This window comes from Galeopterus variegatus, unplaced genomic scaffold (genome assembly GCF_000696425.1).
Source record: "Galeopterus variegatus unplaced genomic scaffold, G_variegatus-3.0.2 Scaffold1509, whole genome shotgun sequence".
NCBI lineage: Eukaryota > Metazoa > Chordata > Mammalia > Dermoptera > Cynocephalidae > Galeopterus > Galeopterus variegatus.
The window spans coordinates 1-23,829 of record NW_007727620.1 but is presented as its reverse complement, the minus strand read 5'-3'; the positions used below and the strand labels follow the sequence as shown (position 1 = coordinate 23,829).

Genomic DNA, 23,829 nt, shown 5'->3' with positions numbered 1-23,829 from the left:
CCCCCCTGGAGGTGTTCCCCCCCCCCCCCCCCCCTTCCCGACACTGCCCTTGGCAAATGAGTTCTAGTCTGTGCACCACCCTGTCCAGCCTTTTATCCTCTCTAGGCTGCTGTGTGCATGCTCTCTGGCCTTTGATTTCCTCCTCGAAGAACTGCTATAGCCGTCACCAGGAGATTCCTGGGATCATAGACCGTGCATCAGGATCATCTGGCAGGGGTTTTGTAACTGATGCACACACACCCATGTACCCTTTATAAGGACAGCTTCAAGGACAATTCATTTCTAGATCCTCAACTTCTATACATACTTTTTCCTAAATAGGATCGACCTGAGAGCAGTGCACACAGCAGCACAGGCAGGATAAAGTCAGCAGTGCACAGTCTTTTTTCCCTCTCCACTTCACTTCCACTCCATCCATCTCTAATCTTTCATCCATCTCTGATCTTACCGTTGTACCATGCTCTGTGACGGAAGACCTCTGGCATGCCAGATGGAGGAAATGATGCCAAATACTGGTCCTGGTAAAGCTGGAAAAAGGAATGAATGGAATGGCTGGGTAACATGACTTTTTTTTTTACAGCTCAGGTGGTTCCTTTTCTTTACTTTTGTCAAAATTGAAGGAGTACCCAAAGGATGTCAGTTGACAGTAAGGGATAGTGACCCGTGTGCTTTTAGGCATGTGACTTAGAAGGAGTTTATAAGAGTTAAGAACATTCCATCCACTTTTTAATGTGAATCCTTTTTTTTCTTTAGAAAAAAGAAAAATGTGATTAAAATGACACAGAAACCTGTCTCACTCTAGCAGTGTGTAATATATATACATAAAATAATCTTAGAAATACCTGTCTGTCTGATTAAGTGATACATTTCCAGTAAAAATGTACCTTTTTCTTTAATATTTAACAATATTGTAAATATACATGTAGCTTTTATAAAGTGAAAATTAGTGTAATAATTATTCAAACCGGAAGACTTTTTATCTTAGAAACTTGTCATAGGAAGTTTTTTAAAAATTAAACTTCAGTGAATATGTATATTTTTGTTACATAGGATTATGGTAGATTGGTCAACAAAAAAGTTTCGAACATAAAATTATCTTATATTCAGATAAAATTCTGTGGGGTAAGTGGAATAGTACCATAAGTTTAAAGACAACAAAGAATGCTATAAAATCGGTTAAAGGAGAGCCTGTATTTTAATTTTTTCAAATGGATGGTGGAAGTATCAAATCACCACAGTATTTAAAAACATATGTTTTATTTCTAAATGTCAATATTTAATACAAGAGAGTATAACTTCCACAATTACTTTAAACTTATGATGAGACATTTTGTATGTCCACTTTAAATTATGCAGGGGAGTACATCGTTTTCCAAAATTCTATCTGCTTCTAGTTTATGAAGGAGGCTGGTCTGAGATACTACAGTGATTTCCAAATCTGGCTTTGTTTCAGGTACTTATCAAAAATACAGATTGGTGGGCCCCTGTTCAGACCTATGGATAAGAATTTCTAGTTGGTGACAGGGAGGAGACAGTAGTTTTCGCACAGTTCCCTGATTCCCACTGATATTGGTGCACCCAGTCCTAAGACCAGTGTTTGGCTCCCCTGTATTCTCTTGCTTCTACTCCTAGGTCTGAAGCCTCTGCTTTGTCCTCCTGGGAAGGGCCCAGGAAACGGGAGATGGAAAACCACTATGGGTGGGCAGGAGCCATAAAGCCAGAAGCAGCTGTTGGTGTGAACCATGGAGTAGAACCTAGGAGAAAGGCTGCTTCGTCCATTTACATTTAGACAAAGAGGATGTTCACACACTCTCCTTAAGCTATCTTGTGCTGACTCATCCAAAAATGTGGCATTTTTGAACTTTCCTTTATGAACTTGCAGTTCTTTATACAGTTTTCTAGACTAGTATTGATATTGGCCCAAGATCTGCTTAGGATCAGTCAGAAACATTGATTTCTAAACTAATTTGACTTCGTATTTTGAGTCCATCAAAAAATTCAGAAGAAATCAGTGATTCCTAGCCATGTTTCTGGGTCTTTTGATCATAAAAAAATTCCTTCAGGATATGAGATGTGGCTATTATTAGACAGAATGAAATAGTCTGAAGGGTTTGACTTAATGGACTAAATTTGCTACACATTACTGGGGTTCATTGTCTTTTCCTATTCTTTCTTTTATGTGAGAAATTTGTTGCCATTTCCTGTGTCTCCACAAGATAAATGAACTAATTTAAAATATTTTGCACGCCTCATCTGTCCACTGCACAAGCTGTCAATGGGCTTGGATTGGGAGCTTGCATGCCAGCAGTACTCAGCCAGGAGTATTGTGATTTTGAAAAAAAGGATGGTGTTTGTATAGCAGCTTGTAACTCCTGTGCAAGCATGCTTTCACATTCTTGCAAGACTGGGTAAGAAAGTCGATATTCAGTTCAGCTTTCTAAAGCACTTTTTGCCTGACTAAATGAAGTCATTTCTTTTTTTTTTTTAATTGAAGAGGTGAGGGAAAATTTTTTCAGTAATTGATGAGGGGAAAAAATATGACATGAATTAAAAACTAAAACAGGAAGGAGGAAGAAAAATATTGGAACTACTAAAATTTATAATTAAAAAATTAAAATTGGACAAAGTTACCGTTTCTCTTCTAGATAAATAATGTTTCTAATTTTACATATTTTAATGGATTGTGTGGGTTAAATAGTTTTAGATAGTATAATCATGGGATCTTCACAGGTTATTTTTGTTGTTGTTTTTGTTTGTTTGATTGGTTTTTTTTTACAGTCACTAGAAGTCATCGTACATTCCTCCATAGCACATTTAAGGGAAAAATTATTTATAGAACGTGATAGTTGCACACAACTTTAAGGCATTTTCATCCTCTTTTGCAGCAGGATCGAGTATTTACTTAGTGGTATGTGTAGAGAAGACAGAGGAAAAGAAGTGATAAGTTGGAAAGCATTTTTACTGTTTCTGAGATAGTACAGACAGGTTCCTTTTGGATTTTCTGAATTTTTTCTACTTAATAATACATTTGAATGAGTCTTTGGGGGAAGCTGTAACTTCACTGCTTATCATTGCAGTCTGCTCACATGACACAATACTCTTGTGAGCTATAATATTAAAATCATCTCTGGCTAAAAGTGGGTTTTGGCTTTTAGCCTAACACTGAGCAAATAACCTTTCCAGTCCAAGTTAAATGTTCCCATAAGCTCCTCAAAACTAAATTTTCCTTGTTAAAAAAAAGTTACTGAATATAATTCCCAAAGGATGGGTTATGGAAGTTCTTTAAATTAGATGTTTTTTTAAAAAAAAAAAAAATCCTTCCCATATGTTTCTGGCTTAGCCTTTCTTTGCTAAGATTTCCCGGGTACTTCTTTGCTGAGGTTTGGAGTGAGAGGTCAGAGTTCTCTTACGGGAGTTCGATGGTTCATCAGATGGGTTCAACTCCTGAGCTTGAACTGGGGCTTCAAGCAGAACGCCGCTGTCTGCCTGCTTGCCGTGCCAGTGTGCCTTCTCTGGGGAATCACTGCACATCTCTCTCAAGCCCCATCTTTGAATTTGATTGCAACCCTGTTCCTGTCCAGTGCTTTAACCCCCCAGCCCTTCTAGCTCCCTCATTACACCAGGCTTTCTGTGCCTTCCCAGAAGGTCAGCCTCAAGGTAGATGAAAATTTGATGGCTGCACTTATAACCTCTTCTGAGCTTTATGTTGGAACTTGACAAGTAGATTCTTTTTCTTAAATATTTTAATCCACAGCCTTCCTCTTCTAGGGCCATTTTTGACAGTGGCATGTAGTATTTTTATTTTTATTTTATTTGAAAACATCATTTGGGGTTTTATAGAAAAAAATAAAATATTTATCTCCATAGCTTGTTATCAGCAGGGAAGATAGGCATTCTTGGAGGAATGGAAGGTTTATTGGTGGAGAGATTCAAGAAGCTATTTTGTGATAAAGATTTCTTTGCATTTTTTTCTCTAGTCAAGTAAATTGCTTGTGGGTTCTTGCTAAGAAATATAATCCCTCTGGTGCTACTTTTAATTTGAACAGGTTTAAAATGTTTTCAGGAGGGTTAAGCTTCCTTTGCATTAGTGCCTGGTGTGGTGAAAGGGGAGGAATGGCTTTGGAATGGACTAGATTTGTTTATGATAGATCTTCCCACAGAAGGTTCAGAATTGTGGAACACTCAAAACAATAGCACCATTCCTACATGACTGTTAGATGTGTGGTGTATCTCACTTCCTCCGACAGAACTTCCTAAGCATATTTTTCTTTTACTCATGTTGTAAGAAAATATATTTGGCACACACGAGAATACCAATCCACTCTCACAGTTTCTCGTATATGGCTACTGATAACTGCACTTTTCCTGCAAGCGGAAGAATTAATTGAACATCCTGGTTTTGTTCATTATGTAAGTTTGCAGCTGAAAATATCCTAGTAGGGCATGGAAGCTTTGTATGAGCAGGTGGGTCAAGTTGTACGAAGAACATCATAAAGCCTAAAAATTGAGGGGGGAAAACCCAAATTCTCCACTGCTTGGGGCCTCTATTTTTAATCCGATTCTCTGCTGAGTTCATGAATATTTCAAATGAACCTGAGCAGGTGTCCATTTCTTCCCTGCAGTCTTTCAGATGATTTTCAATGGAAACTTTCAGTTTGTCACTTTCATGGGAATGGCTTTAACCCAATACAAGCCCAAAGTGGAGGTCTGAATTCAATAAAGGAAAAACCTGTGTAAGATTTGGCAAATTTCACACAAATCTAGTAATAGAATACAATATTTTTTCCACTACACTAGTATAGATTTTTTTTTTTTTTTTTTACTAAAACACTTTATACTTAAAATCATTTAAAGAAAGAAATATTTCCCCCCCTAGGAAAAGGCAGAATATGAGAGGTCTTCAAAAAGTTCATGGAAAGATTTGTAGTAACTTTTAATTCTGTTTTTCCACAAACTTTTGAAGTACCCTTGTACATGTTCTACTTTAAGAAGTGTCTTTGGGCCCAGCTGTGTAGTTTCTTCTGTTGAGCATTTAGGTAGATATGTGATTTTAGTGACCCTCCTTAAAAAATCCGTTTACTGAACATGGCTATAGCAGCAAAAACAAAATACTTCAAATTCCTGGATGAAAACCCTGAATCTGGCAGGGAGACTTTTTCTTCCTCCATACAAATAAATCTGAAAAACGTACACTGGTGACACTGCGTTAAGCCATGTTTGTCAGACCTGTCATTAAAATGGGAAACTAGGGTTGAAACGTGGACACATCAGCTGGAGGACGTAAGCAGAAAAAGTCACATGGCACTGAGTGATGCCTAACAAGGCGACTTGGTAGAGATTATGTTGAGAACAGTTGTTATGCTTGTGCTGACCCAGGACTCGTGCCACAGGCTCAGCAAATGCTGCTGTACTGTTTCCTGAATGGTTGCTTATTGTCATATTCTTTTTGTCCCTTTGTGGTTTATTCCCCTGATAACTGGGGTGATCTGATTTTTTGCTTTGTGTGTTATATATATGCAAGCTCTTAAGCCTTTTGCTTTGGCAACTAGAGAAGAACTTGTGTTATCACATTCTGCTGGGTTTTTTTTCCCCTCATACTTTAAAGAAAATTGTAACAGTGGCTGTGCTTGTAAAGCCTTCTATGTTTAGAGACCATTTCTGTATCCAGTATCCCATTAATCCCCACAGTGGTCCTGTGAAATACAGCTATGGAAACTGAGACTCAGGAGGGAATGGTAACTCGCCCAGGTACCCTACTTAGTGGGAGAGCTGGATGCATGTGGAACTCTCCTCCACTCTGGCAGATTGGGGTTCGGCTGTTCGAGTCGGCCTGGAAATCTGCTCAGATGCCAGTGAGTTTTTTGAGACCCACATGGTACCTTTACCACAAAAAACTAGAGGCCTTGAATTCTTTCTGTTTTCATTTTGCATTAATCTGACCAGAGCCATTTGCATAGCATTCCAAAGAATAATGTTTTTCTTTGTAATTTACCACTGAAAACTACCACTTTGACCTCAAAATTGTAGAACTTAGATGACAGCAGACTTAGATGAAAGCAGTTTTGAGTTTACTACCCTGAAGCTTGATGGATTTATCTTGCATAAGCTCCATATTTATACATAGGCATACACACACAGTAATAGACATGTGAATTTCAGGATGAACTGGATTATCTTCGTCTTTTTAAAAAGTGATGTGATTGATAGAAGACCACAGCTTATTTTTATGATTGCCAATGAGCCATAATATAAGCAGTAAACGTCTCTTACTTAGAGTATGAATGCATTCTCTCACACATCTGCTTGGGTAATTGTTCTATTTGAAAAGATCTCATAGAAATGGAATTTTTAAATATTAAAAAATTTCTATTAATAAAGGAAGAATGAAAAGCTCATTATAAAAGCCATGCCAAGAATAAGTAAGATGTGGCCTAACATCTGAAAAATACTTACTTTTAAATGAAATGAACTTTTAAAAGTTAATGTTTTCACCCTGTGGCTGAAGAGTTAATTGCTGGGCTGTTCCAATAACTGTTTGGAGTTGGCCAGCCAATTATTCATGACAGAAAAAAACATGGTAGATGACGTAGCTGAGGTGGTGGTGTTTTCATGAAGAAAGTCTCCTGCTTGGATTTACCTTACTCCTCCATTGCAGCCGTGCCTTCTTTTGAGGACCTGTTCGTGGCTAGCTGGGAAGACGGGAAAACGGAGGGTGGAACATGGTGTCTTTTATTTGTTGTGGGAGCGGATCTGCCAGTTCTGACTCTAAAACAATATGAGAAAAAAAAAATAGCTCTAAAGATAACATGATTTATTCCTTATCTTTTTTTTTTCATTATTATTATAAAAACAACAGACCAATATTTAAAAAGAAAAAGAAAAACCCAGGATTCACCTAATCCAAACATAGTATTCTTCATTTTTGCGTATTCATGTAAATCTCTGTTCAGATGTGTGCATGCTTGTGTCATCACTGTATTCACATAATTTATATCCCAAACGTCTCTCTTTGCATTGGATTGTGAACATTTTTAATTGTTCTGCATTGTGGGGTTCTTAACTTTTCTGCATCATGGACTCCTTTGGCAGTTTTTGTTATAAAACCTACAGACCTCTTCTCAGAAAAACATTTTAAAATATTTAAAATAAAACACACAGTTACAGTGGAAATCATTATATTGAAATACAGCTATTTAAGGTACTGTAAAAGTGAGTTTGTAGTATAGTAATCTATTAATGCACTGAGTAAAAGATGTGGCAGATTGGCAGTTATATAATTTCTAAGTAATTATGAACATAAATATTTTGAAACTGTCTGTGGATCTGAAGGTGGAGGGTCGGGAAGTTGAGGGATTTTATGACTGATGGCCCCTGCTATCCCGGTGAAGGAAAAGGCTCAGTTGTGTTTTGAATGTGAAAAGTTGGGCTGGGGTTAAAGAGCTGTAAAGACAGCATTACTTATTTTTACTGTCTCAGGTATTGAAACTTCTTATATATGTTATTTCTTTTAACCCTGAGGGCAGCATTATGAGGAGTAGGTGCTGTTATCCTTATTTGATCAATGAAACAACTAAGCTCGGGAAGTTACCCATTGTTTTAATCACAAACAGATCATTGAAAAAATACTGACCATTCTCTAGCCCTCAAAAGAAGTCTGCTTAAATAATCCAGATGCAGTTTCCTGATTAGCGATGCAGAACAGGACCACACGAGGGTGGAGTTAAGATTCAGCCCCAACGTTCATCCAGAGCCTGTTTTACTGCCTTCGTCCATTCCCTATATTTAGAAAGGTAAAAATGAATTTCTAAGTCACCCTAAGGGCAGCTTGAGATTGGAAACCCCAAATTTGTCTTATCAGGAAGACAAATCCCCAGACTCACTGTTGGGTGATTTTTCTCCTGTAGCAAGACCATCCCAGAAACCTGAGTAGAGGAATGTGGCAGTTCGGGGCCTCAGTAGAAGGCGTGGTCTCTGACTGGGCAGCCTGTGTGCATACAGGGGGACCGTACCCTGAATACTGTTCTCAGGGTTGCAGTTGTCTCTCCCAGCAAGGTGCTTCCTCAGAAAGGTCACCTGGTACATGTCTGCACTGCATTGACTTGATAGCTTTTCATCTTTACTTCCCTAGTTTTATTTGGAGACACAGTGCTGGCGTATTTAAACTCAAGCATAAATTTCCTCAGCGTGGTCTGCTGCTAGCACAATTGAAAGACAAGAGGCAAAGAGGTTGGAGCAGGCCACAGACAGAACAGTTCATGGGTAACAGTTTCTAATAAGGGTCAGATGCACTCAGAGGCCTTGCCACAGCTTCTGGTGTTCAGAGCAGGATGAATACCCCAGCATAGCCACTTGTGTAGTTATTAGAGAGAAAAATGATGAGATGTCTTTGTTGTTCCTTTTCCCAACCACTCAAATAATTTTCATTCACCAAGATAAATATTACAGCTGGATTATCTGTAAAGGTTCATTTAAACTTAAAAAATGCTTGGGGGAAGTTGGGTAAGAGAGAGGTGCTTAAAACTCACTTGTGGGACTCAATTTCTTCATTGCAGATCTGCAAATGGGAGATACCTTTACTGTTCCATCCCTGGACCTCACAAATGAATGCAGTGTCGATAAATATAAATGGGGGATTTGAGTAAATGGGGATTTGAGAAACTATATACCTCTTGAAAAACAGTCAATACAAAAACACTGCAACCTTTCATACTGTTAGATATTTGCGCTGAGAACAAATATTGCTAAAGATAATTAGTCCTTATCTTTGATTTATTCTATTCTTTGTCAGGTATTTTTAAGCCTTCAGGCTTGAGGCCAGAAATAGATGGAAAATGTGTCCTAGTCCTTGTTTAAATAATGCCAATAGCAAATCATATCTGATATTCATAATAAAGATTTTTTTTTTTTTTTTTGCTTGTCCTTGGAGCACTAGAAAGCTTTTAAGCTAGTCTTCCTAAATTGTGCCAGATAGGAAGATTGTGTGTCTTTAAATTGAACTACTGTGAATTAAATGAGTAAAATATTATTTTCAACATTAATTCAGAGAGATCTAAAACTAGGTAAGGTAAATAGAGTTTAGAAATCCTCGTAGGTTATAAGCAACTTAGCAAATCTTGGTAGATTTTTATAGGGTGAGGAGCACACACATCAGTGGCTCTAACAGGGTCCAGTCGTACCAGAAAGTACATGTGACTTTTCTTTTGTTAAACAAATAATTTAGTAATTCTGTGTTCAACTAATATATGCCTTATTCAGTGAGAGTAAGAATTTGATCTCTGATAAACAATAATTTCAAATAATGAAATTTCCTTTAAGAAATAGGTGCTCTTTAATATTAACATGAAAAGAAATAAAAGCGCAAACACAGAGGTACTTAGAGACACTTATTTTGAGGTTTAGGTTTTCTTTCCCTGCCCATCAGCCGAAAGATGCTTAGTGACACTTAATAAGTACTTAGAATAACATTTGTTCTAAAGCTCTCTCTGTTTGCCGTAATTGTATGCCTCCTTCACCCTCTAAATTTGAAATAAACTTGAAATGAAGGATAGAGCCCAAACAGGCTGTGAGAGGGGTAAAAATGATAAGTGATTGATTTTTTCCAATGTAGATAACTTTGCCTGTTATTTTATGATTCGGCAAATGCTGCTATATACTATCAGTGAAGTGCTTATTCTGCACGAGATTGTGATGTTGCCTTTAATATTTATTTGCAAATGCTGCTTTTATGTCTGGGTTTTCTGTGCAGCATAGGCAGTAAGAGCAGAGGGGAAACTCTTTTCCACTGGGATGGGCCTGGAAGAATGGCAGGATGTGTTCAGAGGCAGGTCTGCTTTACCCACATCCTTCTTGCCCTTCACTTCTGCCTGCTCAGGCTGTCTAGCTCTGACTAATGTCGGAATCCCGCCGCCCTCACCAATTGTGGCGCTACTTTTACCTGCCTGTCATTCTGCCCAACTAGGCCAATTGTCGAGCTAGGGCTGGGTCTGGAGCTCACAGACCCCTCAAGCCCGTTGTCCAGACTGGGTGACAAACCCTTCACACGCCAGTCTGGGTCCCCAGACCCCTCATATGCCAGGCTGGGTCCCCAGACTCCTTACACGCACGTCTATGAGCTAGGTAACCGGCAAACAGGTCCTTGGAAGCGCAGGTTGGAAAGGCACGGCCGCTTGTGTGGCGGCGGCAGGAGGCAGTAAAACTCCAGCCAAGGTGGTGGCACTGCGCACGCACACTATGCCCACATACAACCTATTCACAGCAAGTGCTCGCAAGATTCTGAACACATGAGGGGCCCTGACCATTTTCCTATATTTTCCCAACATAGGCCATGCTAGTTCTGCTGTTCCTGTGACCCAGCCTTGTGCTTGTGCCAAACTAGAATTCAAAACCAGGGCTGATTTCGCAGTATGTGCTGCTAACAGTATGAAATACTCCCTATATAGGGAAGACTGGAGAGTGTGGTGTTTGGTCAAGGTACTCCCTGGAGAGTTAGCTTGTACAGTGTACCAGATGCCTTTGCTAAAAGAGGAGTAGAAAGGGGCTGGCCTGTTAGCTCAGCTGGTTAGAGCACAGCCTTGAACAACAAGGTTGCAGGTTCATCTTCCCATATTGGCCAGCCACCACCCCCCCCCCCCCCCCAAAAAAAAAAAAAGTAGAAGTTCTCCAACTCCAAAGGATAAAAGACTGAGCAGCTAAGAGCCGTGCCTGACCACCAGGCATTCCTACTGAAAGGTTGTGTTGATTTTCTGGATGGGCTGGTCTGTAAAAATACTTGGTTGCCTGAGGCTTAACTCAGAACATTTAGTAAAACAGCAGTACTAACTTCCATCTAAAAATTAGCTGCTATACTACTCAGCCATTGTGAGTTTTTCAGCTTGGTAAATGAAGTTTGTGCCAGAGTGCAGTCCAAAATTTTTCAAAATCCTGCCTTTTCATCCTGTCCTCCCTTGGCTGTGCTCACACTTTCTGCCTCAATTTTGCTCATGTTTTTTCACCTCTGAGCTTTTTACGTTCATCCAGAATGTTCTTCCTCCTCCCAGCCCATGTGCAGTGGCTGAAGCCTGCTATTCCTTCAGGAGGAGCTCAAAGTCCACCTGTGTTGCTGGCTTTCCTAGACCTCTAAAGCCTTGCTGGGTAGCTTCTTTGAGCCTCGTGGCAGGCCATGTCCTTGCTGCTGCAGTCTCAGCCAGTGGGCATTGAGTCCCTCAGTAACTCTCCAGTGCAGCATCTGACCTGGTACAGAAGCACTGCACACAGTGTGAAATCCAAGAAATTAATTACAGGAAACTTTAGAGAAACCCAGTTTAACTTTATTGCAAGTTCTTGGGAGGCAGCATGGTGGAACTGTCCCAGCTCTGTCTGGACTTAGTGACTCTTGGCCCACAATTCAGAGGGGTGCACAGGTGACGTGCCTGAACTCCCCTGCTACATGATGGGCTCCCCCATGACCTGAGTCCTCAAAGCAGAGTTGTACCTGCTTCCTTGTCCTGTGTTTGGTGTCCCTCAAGTGGTTGTCATGAAGTTCATCCTCTATTGTCCCTCTTCCAGATCTGCTCGGTAGAAGAACAGTGCAAGTGTTGGGTGGAGGTGGGAAACCCACTGAAGCTCACATGCTGTCCTCACCTCTGCTCTGCTAGTCCGGCTCTCTCTCCTTTTGAGTCCATAGGGCCTTATCTTTCCTATTGTGATTATCATTGCAAAGCTTTTGTTACAGCTATTTTTGTATACCAGATTAAGTTCCTTGAATACAGGGATTGTATCTTATTTATTTTTGTAACTCCCTTCACATTTTGCAAAATGCCTTTTATATTGAAAGTGTTTAATAAGTATTGAAATGGCTGAAGGAATGATTTAATGCATTATATATAATAAGGGAAGCAATCATTCATTTAGTTACATATTCATTGAGGATATTTATTGAGTGCATACCATGCAGTTAGTGTTCTGGTACTTGGATTAAAATGTACTTCCAAAAGGATTCATATTTGGTGATCTTCCTTGCAGTGTATCTATTGATCCAAAATAAAACAAAGTCTGACTGTTGTTGACATAGTACTTTTCAAAAGTCGTTTGCTAATTTGTCAGCTGTGTGAAATGCTATGGCCTTTCCAGTTCTAGAATTCTTTAGTGATTCTTATGTAACATTTTCTCAGCACCAGCCATGACTCCGTAGTCTTGTTTTGAATAAATGTAGCCTCATATCTGAACCCCTGCCACCTCTGTTCATTTTTCTAGCTCTGTCTCTTGTCTTAGCTGAGCTCATCTCTCTGCCCTTTCACTTTTAGCCTGCTACTTAACTTTTTCTTAGCTTTCTCACCTTTTGCAGGGTGAATGTCAGCAAACAAAGAGCAATGAGATAAATGGCTTCTGATACCTATCATAAATAAAGATTTAATTCAACACACTTGGCATCATGAGCTGTTTATTTTAATGCTCTGAACTCGGAGTGCAGAAATAACTTTTTTAGAGAAAGGGGTAGAGGACCTATGTTATGAGCTGTTACATGAATATACATAATTTGTTTTACCATATCATTTCATGGCAAGTGTGCTTTTTGTAACATTCTCAGACTGCTAAGATCAGAACAGTTCCATGTGGGGTGAAACTGCATATTAACTGCTGCCTCTCACATCAACCCAAATCCTGTGTTGTCAGTGCACTGGGGACATTGCTTTTCAGTGTCTTTAGTTCACTGGGTAAACTGATTTCTCTTGTTATTAATCTACTCCTCTGTCTTCTCCTTCTGAATCTTGCTCTCATATGGCAGCAGTTACTTTCCACTTTTCATTCTGGCTAAGTTGTTACACATCCCTAGCACTAGACTGTAAGCTCCTTGCTGTAGAACTCAAACATTATCATATCAGTATTCTCCCAGCACTTACCGGTATTGGCATGAGTGATTGACTTAATGACTGCTGATGAGCAGAACATAAATCTTACAGGTAGGGTTTTAAAAAAAGAATTCTACGTAAAACCTGTATTTAAGGACTTGCAGCAAAATGAAGGTTCCAGCCTCAATCCTCTGACTTCTCTACAATAATAGTGACATCCGTTGAGCCAAGTGCATTCCCTGTTTGAGTGGGGAATGTTCGCTTGCTGTGTAGTGCTTGGAAAAAGTCATTGGAGAACAAAAGGAAAAAGGAATTAGCTAATGTATCATTACTATTAGCTTGTTATTTGTCTGATAGGGAAACAGTAACTAAAATAAGGAGCATTTGCACCTGTTTTTGGAATTATCTGCCTATTTAAAAGAGAAAAAAGAATCATAAAACTGATAAAACAACAACAAAATTATATCACAATTTATATTAACAGAAAAAAAAGGAAAGGTGATGTGCTTTGACGCTCCGACTCCTTCACAGCTCATCATTTCTTGATGCCCTTTGCCAAGCTGTATGCTCAAGGAAATCTAATGATACCCAAAGCCTCATTGCCAGATACTTCATTATTTCCTCAATCCATTAGTAGCCTTAATGGCCTATGCCACTGGAATAAGTATGAAAATCCACTCCCCCAAGAAAGTACAGTGCTCTATAAATCATACCCGCCTGAGGATTCTCTCAGCCCTTGACACTGAAGAATAGGTGGGAAAAAACATTGTACTTCCTGAATTCCCCTCTACTAGAGGCTCTCAGAATAATTGATGCTTTTTAACTTTTTAATCCTGTAACATAGAGGTTCTCAGAGTGTGATCCATGGATCAAGAGCATCTGCATCACTGGGAACTTGTTAGAAATGCAAATGATCACCTCAGATGTACTGAAACTGGGGGGTAGTGGGTGGACCAGCGATTTGAGTTCTAGCCAGGTCTCCAGGTAATTCTGATGCGTGCTGTGATATCCGTGTAAAGGAGATTATAACAAGGGATTCTTTTTTCACTGTTGAGGAAACAGATGAGCAGGCTGTGTAACTTTACCAAAATCTACTTATTTGAAGGATTCAGTTTAATTCAGTTTAATTTAATTATTGACTGAGCAGCTATTATGTCCCAAGCTTTTTTACAGGGAAAATGTAAAAGTGAATGACACCTGGAAGTCACAAACTAGGGTCATCTCTGTCAGCATTTTCCTGCTTGTGCTATGTTGGTCTCTCTGCAAATCAACTCCTCCTTGGCATTATTCTAAAGCATCCAAAGTGATGATTCTCTAGCTGCCTCATTTGACTTCTTGAACCTCCCTTATTCATTGTCATCCAGAAGTTGGCTTCTCATCCCTTTCCCAGTGGGTCACTGGCACCACAAACAGTGAATTGTAGGAAGAATGACCTTCTCTCTGTGAACTATTCCTGCCCTTTAATGCCCTATAATCTTACTGTCTGTGAGCTGCCTTGTTGTCCCTCTAGGATATGGTACTGTCCCTGCCCCCATCCATTTTAAGACCTCAAGGGTGGCTGCTAGAGATATTCTTTTCCCAGAAAACAGACTGTCCTACCCTGATCGTGATGAGTAACTATGTAGATGAAGATGTAGAATCTGTCAACAAAGGATAATGAGTAAAAACATCCACATTTTACTTTCCTCCTAACAGCCACTTCTCTATCCAAGTCCTCATCATCCTTTGCTTCAGTATTTCCATGGCTTCCAAACGACTTCTTTTCCTGTCAGTTTGTCCTTTATCCTCCTTGCTGCTAGAGTGATGTTTCTTAAATGCTAATTCAATCACTTCACAACTTATTGATTTCAAATATGTGCCCAAGGCCTATAACAGGGATCTGAAAACTAGGCCATGTGCTCATTGTTGTAAATAAAGTTTTATTGGAATACACCGTGCCCATGTATTATTGTGACTGCTTTTGTGCTACAATGGCATAGCTGAGTAGTTGCAACTGGGACTGTATGGCCCACAGGCCTAAAATATTTATTATCAGGCACTTTAAGAAAAAGGACTGTGGTCTAAAGAATAAAGTTTAAACTTAGCATAAAATTCTAATGTATTTGGTTTTAGTTCTACCAATTTACAATGTGTTTTCTGTTTGCTCACTCCTGTTCTCTGTTTTCTTCCTTTCTTGACTTTTGTTGGATTATTTTTTATTATTCTTTTTTTTTCACAATTAGTTAATTGGTACTTTTACCTTTTTCCCAGATAATTCAAGAATGTTAGAATATTTTAAATTTACTTTTTTACTTCTTCCTTATATGCTATAACTGCCATCTGTTTAAATTCTATGTTTAAAACCCAGAAGACATTACGTTATTGTTTGTAAAGTCAATATTCATTTATACTTGTTCACATGTATAACATTTTGATTGCTGTTCACTTCTTCACGCCTATGTCTGATCCTTGAATGTGAAACAAAAGGAAAGAAAAAGTCATTATGTTGGCTTAACTGTTTAATGATAGTTAGGCTGGATGTAGACCAAATTTTTCTAAAGCAGTTGGAAGATATCATTTCATTGTCTTTTAGCGTGCACTATGGCAGATGAGAAACCTGATAGTAATCTGACATTTCTCTTTTCTTCTCTGGAAGCTTTTGAGATTTTCTCTTTTGATTTTGAGTTCTAATATATGTATAGAATGTGCTTAGGTGATTTAAAAATTGTTATTAATCCTACCTGTTGGGCCTTCAGGTCTGAAAAATTTCTATTATTTTCTCTTTTTCTGTTCCTCAGGAATGCCATTTAGAAAGATTAGAGAACATCTGAATCTTTTCTGTGTTGCTTAGCATTTGCATTCCATCCTCCTCCTTTGTGATCTTCTATGACTATACAATCTCTAGGCTTCATCTTCCAGTTGCTAATTTGATCTTTAGTGGTATTCATTCCAATATTCAGCACATCTTGGTTTTTTTGCCAATAATATTTAAAAATTCTTAGAGCTGACTGTGTCCTTGTTACATTTTTTTTTTAATTGATGGGATATATTTTGGAGTCTCTTATGATATGCACTGTACCTATTTCAGATTCATCTTCTGTTTCCACTTACCTGACTCCTTAGATGTTATTATTCTATTTATTAATTAGAGCAGTTCTCTTTTATGGCATTGGCTTTCTTCAAATGTTTTTCATTTTTAAAGAGTCTGTTTATAGATGAGTTGCACATCTTAGGTGTACTTTTTCTTTCCTCAGCCTACGTGTGAATCTGCTTTTCTTGTTGGTGAATGCTGGTTCAGATCACAGGATTCAGATTCAGATCAGGACAGATCACTCCACCTGCTGATGAAGACAGGGGCAGGGCAGGCCATGGGACTGGTCCAGCAATGGGTAGCTTTGTCTTTTGGGTGTTTACTTCCATTCTTTGCATTAGTCTTGCCAGAACTGTCCCCTGAGAGATACCTACTAACAGACTTTTGCTGGGCAACCAGCTCCCTGGAGTCTAGTGCTCTCTACCGTTATCTTTTCGTTCTCTTCCCCACCAAACACACATCTTTTTAATTTTGTTTTTTAATTTATTACACATTTTTATACCTAAACTCCATTCACCTTGAGGAAGTTGGGGGTTGATTCAGGGTTTTTCCTGCTTCCCCCTCCAACTTCAACCCTCATATGAGGTAGGAGTTCTGCCCTACTATATTCTTCACTTTGTCTTCCTGGTAATTCTCAAGGGTTTATTCCAAAGGCAGAATCCTCAGTGTCTCAGTAGGCCAGGGATAGGGAAAACCTTAACTAACCCAGCTGTCCTGGAGCAGTGCCTATCATTTCTTAGTATGTGTAAGAACCTTTAGAAGCATAGTGTTGCAGACTTTCTAAGTGCACTGTTTTAAAATAGAGTAATTAGCTCATGTTGACTTAGAGTTTCCTCTTTTAATTGTGAATTCTTGGTTTGGAGTATCTTTGAAGCATTTGAGCAGAGAGCTGTTCTCCCTGTTCTCATTTTGGATTGGTACATATCTACTTTGGTTTCTCTGTTGATCTAGTTCCATCTGTTTCTCATGGTTTAGGAATTCCACACATTTTCTGGTCCTCTGACTGCACTCTCTTGTTTGTCAGTGCTATTACGGTTTCATTCTTTTTCCTATATATTTACTTAGTGTTTGGGACTGGGTAAATGGTAGCAGTGTCTGAGTCTGCCATCTTGATCCAGTCTTTGCTTTAAAACCTTCTTCCCTCCATTGCCCCCAAGCATGGCTCATTGTGCCAGTCATTCTAATTCCATATAACATCTTGTTCCTACTTCTCTCATAGCACTTACTCCATTGTAACATGCCTAAGAAGTGTCTTATTTGTCTTAGGTGTCTTTGACCTACTGGATTAGATTCTGTAGCTTAGACATGTGTAGGTGTCAAATTGGGGCAGATGTTTCAGCCAGAGTGGAGAAAAACTGGGTTAGCAGCAAGCAAATGAAAATGGGGGTCGGAAATACTGTGTAGACTGTACTACAGTGTACATTTAGAATGGCTTTCCAGTAGGTCTCGTGGGGTTCTCTCTCTGTGCAAGAGCCTGTGTGATGTTTAAGTCACACTTCTCAACTCAGTAAATAAACATTTCCAAAGCATTGAATTATAACAGTCTACAGTTAGATTGCCTTTTTAAGGATACTGTGGTTCTATCCTTAGAAATTACCACTTGTGGTTCTCTGGAGAGAGGACATGTCCCTTCTTAGATGAGAAATTTGAATCCCCATTGGGATTAAGTGTCTCTCTGTGTCCTTCCCTCTTTTTGGAGGGCCTTAGTGTAATGAGGAAGTTAATGATAGCAGAGTTTGGGAGATACCAGTTCTATAATTGGTTGGATCACAGCACTCTTTCCTACCTTTTAAAAGATCCTACTTAATTAGGAAAATAGGAAACATTTTTGCCTTTAATACATCTGTCAGTATATGAACTTACTCAAACACTTATCTCTGTGTTGTATAATTAGGTTCTTAAAAGATTGTCTGATTATTCCTTGTGCTCTTGATACAAGTTTTTACTCTTATGCCTGTCATGACCTTTCAAATGATTGGAATTGGTAAAGATACCAGAATACCAAGAATTACCAAGAACATTTTGAAACTGATACCAATGATTTCCAAAGATACAAAGATAAGATGAAGTAATGCCTTCATGCAGATTGGGTCTGGTTTTAGTTCTGTGATGCTCTGTGTGTGGAGGGTGTGTGTGTGTGGTTTCTTAATCAGCTAAGCCACATCCTCAACCCCTCTTAAAAGTGTTTACTTGCACATCGAATCTGGATGTATAGAGAAATCAGGTAAGTGCCTGGAGTATAGGGCCCTTAAAGAGACTAGTAAGAGATAAAACTGCTCAAGTGGACCATGAAGGGTCTTTTATAAGCTTTGCTCTTCCATCCCATGCTGTTATTTTTATTTTTATTTTTTTCTCTGGAATGACTTGGAAATGTGGAGAAGCCATTGAAGGATATTAAGCAGGGTGGTGGCACGTGGGTATTTATGTTGTAAAGAGATCACTCAGCAGCCCTGGGGAAGGTGAATTGAAATGGAATGAAATGAAAGATAGGAGGCTTTTACTATGCTGGGCAAAACACCAGGGGCGGAGGCCATGGAAGTTGGTGTAGATGGGCAGAGAGAGATCAGATTAAGATTAAGAAACTGAATCAGTAAAACTGAGTCGCTGATCAAATGTGAAGACAAAGATGAGAAGTTAAGTGCACATTGATTCTTGCAGATCTGTGATAAAATATTACAGTCCCCTAAAGTCATTGAGTTTAAGTGCCTTTTTTGTACCAGGAAGAAAATGTACCTGTGAAAGGAGGAGTTGCGCCGACCTTTGATCAGATTGCAGAGCTTTCATTCTGTTTCTTCTGCTTTCCAAACCTGAACTTATGTTGTTCAAAAACAGTTTTTTCCTAACCCTCAAGTATTAGTTCACAAATCTTACATTTTGTGAGGCTGTTTGATTTTCACTATCTCTCGTAACAAATGTACTGATAATGTTTAGGGCTAATTGTATGCAATTTAATTTTTGAATTGTGGTAATCATTATTGCTGTTTTTATTTTCATTTTCTCTTCCCCAGGCATCATCAGCTATAGATAGTCAACAAAATGATGCCCTTTGGGATGATTTTCAATTTTCTCACTTTGGGAGGCATATTTTTGTGTCAGTCATGAAGGGTTCAGATTTGGATTATTAAACACTTGAGCTCCTAGTTTCCACATTGGACCATTTAACACTTCTCATTTCCTTGTAAATGGAAAACTTAGCCCATCTGTATGCCATTTGGGTGTTTTTGAAGACCTCATCTCATTTAGGAGTGTATGCGCCTGTCCTTGAAGCCTGTAGTCTGTCTCTCCATGTCCAGGTAGCTCTGCCATTCAGGAGATAGAACAGAAGTAGCTTCAGCATTCATGGGTGATTCACAAGAGCGCCCTTGGGGCCTTTTCCTGAGCTCTGTGCTTGGAGGAGCATGTGCAAAACTTTGACTTTCCTAACCACAAGAAGTGCTTGAACAGATGTCTGGTAGTGTGTGGCCATGGAAGTGTGTTTCCTTTAAAGTAAGCAGATTATGTTGCCACAGATGCTTTGGCTGCTTGGGCCCCCGGAGGGTTGGGACTTGTTGGTGTAATCAGATTTTTCCATCCCTAATAGCTATTATTCTGTGAAGTGTGGAAATGGGCTGAATTATAGAGTGTGAATTGATGTTCTTCTCTGTTTTATCCCTCCAGAAATGCATCTTCTGCAGACACCGAGTTAAGAAGGTCTCAGGAGCCTGCATCCAGTGTTCCTATGGCCGCTGCCCGGCCTCTTTCCATGTCACGTGTGCCCATGCTGCTGGGGTGCTGATGGAGCCCGATGATTGGCCTTACGTGGTGAACATCACGTGCTTTCGACATAAGATCAACTCAAATGTGGTAAGGCCTGCTCTCCCTTCCCCGATGCCGAGACTGCATCAGGGTTCCCTCCTGGGCACCCCTCTGGCCTAGCATGCTTTACTCTGTGATGTTGTTCATTGTTGACCTGGCCGGACTGTGAGCTCCTTGAGGGCAGGGCTTGTACGTTATCATCTACTGGTATTTGCCAAGGACCTGTCAGTGTCTGGGGCACAGTAGCTGCAACAAATATTTATTGAGTTGAAAGAGTGAATGAACAGAGGGATGAATGAAACTCTTTAGTCCTACTGTGGTTTTGGATCTGTGCAGAGGGCTGCTGAGTGCAGTTGTATAGATTGTGAACTACACATATCCAGGGTGAGGGATTCAACCGTTTCTGGGAGGAGGAGAGTGATGTGAAAAGCACCACCTGAGATTACGCAGTGAACACTCTTTGAAACTGTACACTGTGGTCTTGGAGTTTTATTTCATCTCTTCTAGAAGAAACAAAGAGCAGCAACACAGTAAAGGGAGAGGGAGGATGCCCAGGAACTTTTGGGGCCTTGCTGCCTGAGGTGGGATAAGCAAGGGGCAGCAGGGAGGCTCTGGAGGGAGTAAGGACAATCTCATAGAAAAATGGAAACGTGGAAGGGAAGTACAGAGGTCAATGTGTTTTTGCCTTTTCCATTTCACTCAGGACTGAACTTATTTCTTGGAAAAGTGTTTGCAACCAAATAACAGGTGAACTTACCTATAATCTAGTTTACTTATCCTTGGTGAATAATTTTAAATGCTTAGAAAAATTATGAGAGCGTAGGGATAGTTGATATGCATGCTTTTGTTAGCTTTTCAATTGACCATAATTGTTTTTGGCTGCCAAGGAGGAGGCAAAGGCATTGTATAGATGCTGTGTACGATTTGCTAACCTGCTGTTCTTTGTTATCCCTGGGAGACTTGGCCACAGGCTATTTGCAGTCTAACATGCTGGTCATGTGTCTCTAATAACCCCTTGTGTGCAGCCTGCCAAGTCCTCAGTATTGGCTTGTGGAGCCATGACCCAGACACAACAAATCTCCCAGCTCTTTGTAATGATTCCAGCAATTTCCACTGGCATCTTGAGAGATATTTGACTTTTGTGGATTGGGACTCTGTACAGATATGTGTGAATGAGCAAATGTAGACAGTGATGTCACCAACTGTCGTATCTATTTTAAAGTTATTTTCCATATTTTTTCATTGTTTCAGGTCTCAAGTTGCATATGCATTTATGTCTTTTCCTTAGTTTCCTGAGTTGATGTGTTCTAGCTAAGAGCAGTATTACGTATTCGGCAGAAAAATACATTTTAGCAACTTTTTTTTTCCTTTTTGTCTTTTTTTTGTGACTGGCAGCGGATCGGAACCCTCAGTGTCGTGCCCATACGGGACCGGGACCGGCAACGGGATCGCAACCCTCGGTGTTGCTCCCGCACCTCGCTCAGCCAGTGAGCGGCCGGTCTGTATGTGGGATCCGAACCCTCGGCGGGAGCGCCACCGCGCTTCCCAAGCGGCGCACTGTAGCAGTGCGCCACCGGGCCGGCCCCATTTTAGCAACTTTTTAAAAATTATAGTAATAACATACATTACTGTGGTGCCTCATTAGATGATCCGTGTGAACGCATTTTGAGCTGTGAATAACCCTAACCCTTTAGAGTCAGAGTAGTTGGTATTCACACTTAGATTCTGCCAGTAACATGCAACTTTGTACAGGTTCCTATCTCTGATCTTCAGCTTGCTCATCTATAACAAATGGGATCCCACTTCACTGTGATTTCAGTTCACGGCACAGAGTAAGCACTCGAAATATAATAGTTGTATTACTAGTATTTCTTCTACTTGTACTACTGCAGCTGCTGCTGCTGCTACAATCTTATGTGGACTGGGCCTCATGAATGGTAATTCTTCCTGTTTCAAGGACAGGAAACCTAAGTTCAGGGAGGTTCAATTCCTTGCCCAAATACATGCAGTCCATGAGTGGCAGGTGCTAGGATGTAAATGCCTTTTCAACTCATACTCTATTATTTGTTGAATTCCACACCCTGAACCTCAAATGGTACTAGAGGTGTTCATCTAAAGCTTTGCTTGGGATCATACACTCCCGATTTAATATTCCAAAACTATGTGGTTACTGATGATTATATTGTGGTTGCTATTAAAGAGATCCAGGTGTTTAATCAGGACCTCATTCCTCTTAACGCTGATGTGCGGTTCAGTGGGGCTTACGTTACTAATGTGTTTCATAAATGAAGGTGAAAAAGAAAATATTTGACTTTGAGATGATTTAGAAACTACTCTCCCCTACAGATCTACTTTGAGCTTGATATACTTTGTAAAGAGTGGGGAAGACATCATATAATTTACACCATTACATGTGGCAGCTTTTCCTTATTAGGGAAAAATTTTAGTGTTCTTAGAGTGCCTTTGCTAAGCTCTCTAGGGGGAGGCACTATCAACACTGGATTTCTGAAATATAGTCCTGGTAGCTATTACTTATCCATCCTTCTTCAATTAGACTCCAAGTATGGATTCCTGTCTCAAAATGTTTGGGAACTAACCAGAGGAATTTGTAGAACCTGGAAACTTTGGTTAACAGCATAGTGATTGCCCCCATTACATTAAATCTTCTTTTCTTTTCAAGCATAGAAAAGTTCATATTCATTCAAATATTTTTCTTTGTGTAAACTATGAGTGTTAGGGGATATGCTCAGTAGAGCAGGAACTGTGATTTGTCTGTGTTCTCAACCGTGCCTTGATTATTTGAGAGTAATGGGCAATTTCACTCATAGGAGTGAAAATAATACAATAAAGTTCAGGCTACCTTGGCAGCCTGACCCCATTGTTTTACAGAGTAGAGGAGGGTGCCCGTGCAATTTAGGTGAAATGAATTATAAACTTACTGTTGCTTCAGTAGGATTCCCGTTTTTACTCACTTTAGGGTTTGATTCCCTTATTTTTCTGTTTCTCTCAATTACTTGCTTTATGTATCCAAAAAGACCATCTTAAGGCAAATTCTACTATTCCATTCGTGTCCAAATGGTATATTATTTTAAATATACCATTTTGTTCATTGTTAGTGAACTTTGGGCATAAAATCATTCTGGATAATGGTATAAAAATTCATCTGATGTATTATAATGCACTATTCCTTCAGGCATAGTAAGCATACTTTGTAGTCACAAAGGTTAGTATTTGAAAAAATAGCTTTAGAGTTCTTAAAGATGGGAAAGAATATGTAACAGAAAGTGTCCTGTTATTTTAACCTAAGTTTTAGTATGTATTTGTCAATGTTTTCATCAAACACATTTTTTGAATGGCATCTGCTGTTTTTCAAATGTCAGGTTTCATTTGTGTGTGCGTGTGTGTTGGTGCGTATAGTCATGTTGTGTGCTTTACCATCCTTTGCCGTGATCCAGTGTGACCTATTTCCTGGCTGTATTTCTTAAGGATCCATTTGGATAAATTCCTAACCTACTTATTTGCATGTTGTACAGATGTTTGTTTTTACAAAAGACAAGGAACACAATAAATAGTAGTTTTGAAACTGGGAGCCTTGAAAACATATTCCTTTTCTACATCAAATAATCAACTATACATAAACTATATACTTCCTGCAAAATCCAGCCACCACAAGGGTCATCTCCTCACACCTGAGTAAACTAGACAGGTGCTCATTGGAAGGGATGCCTGAGTGACAGAGGACAACAGAGGTAAGAAAGATGGCGTGCACAGATCTGTTTTCAGCAAGTTACTTAATAATCTAATCATATTAGATTAAGTAGTTCATGTATTCAGTGTAGGAGCACCAGGATCAGTAGCAATTCATACATTAATTCATTGCAATATGATATCTTACATGAGGTATATAATGTTTTTTTTCTTAATACCCTCTTTCCTAGAAAAATATGACATTTGAGAAATTAGCTCACAATTTTAGAAGGAACTTTTACAGAGAAAACACTGTAGTGTTCCATTTATGTCTGCTATTTTTTTTTTATGAGAAATAAGATATATATATATATATATATATATATATATATTTTTTTTTAATTTTTATTTTGTCAACATACAATGTAAATGATTATTATGGCCCATCAC

At 39.3% G+C, this 23,829-nt stretch overlaps 1 protein-coding gene across 2 annotated transcripts in view; it reads left to right on the top strand.

Annotated features, from left to right (window-relative positions):
• KDM4C (lysine (K)-specific demethylase 4C) overlaps positions 1-19,742 on the top strand; it is a 312,590-nt gene extending 292,848 nt beyond the window's left edge. The window contains exon 17 of one of the 2 annotated variants that reach the window (XM_008577433.1): positions 19,555-19,742. In XM_008577433.1, the coding sequence (XP_008575655.1) occupies positions 19,555-19,672 (118 nt within the window). In that variant the 3' untranslated portion in view covers positions 19,673-19,742. The remainder of the gene's footprint in view (positions 1-19,554) is intronic. The other variant, XM_008577435.1, reaches the window with a different exon arrangement.
• Positions 19,743-23,829: the final 4,087 nt, after the last annotated feature.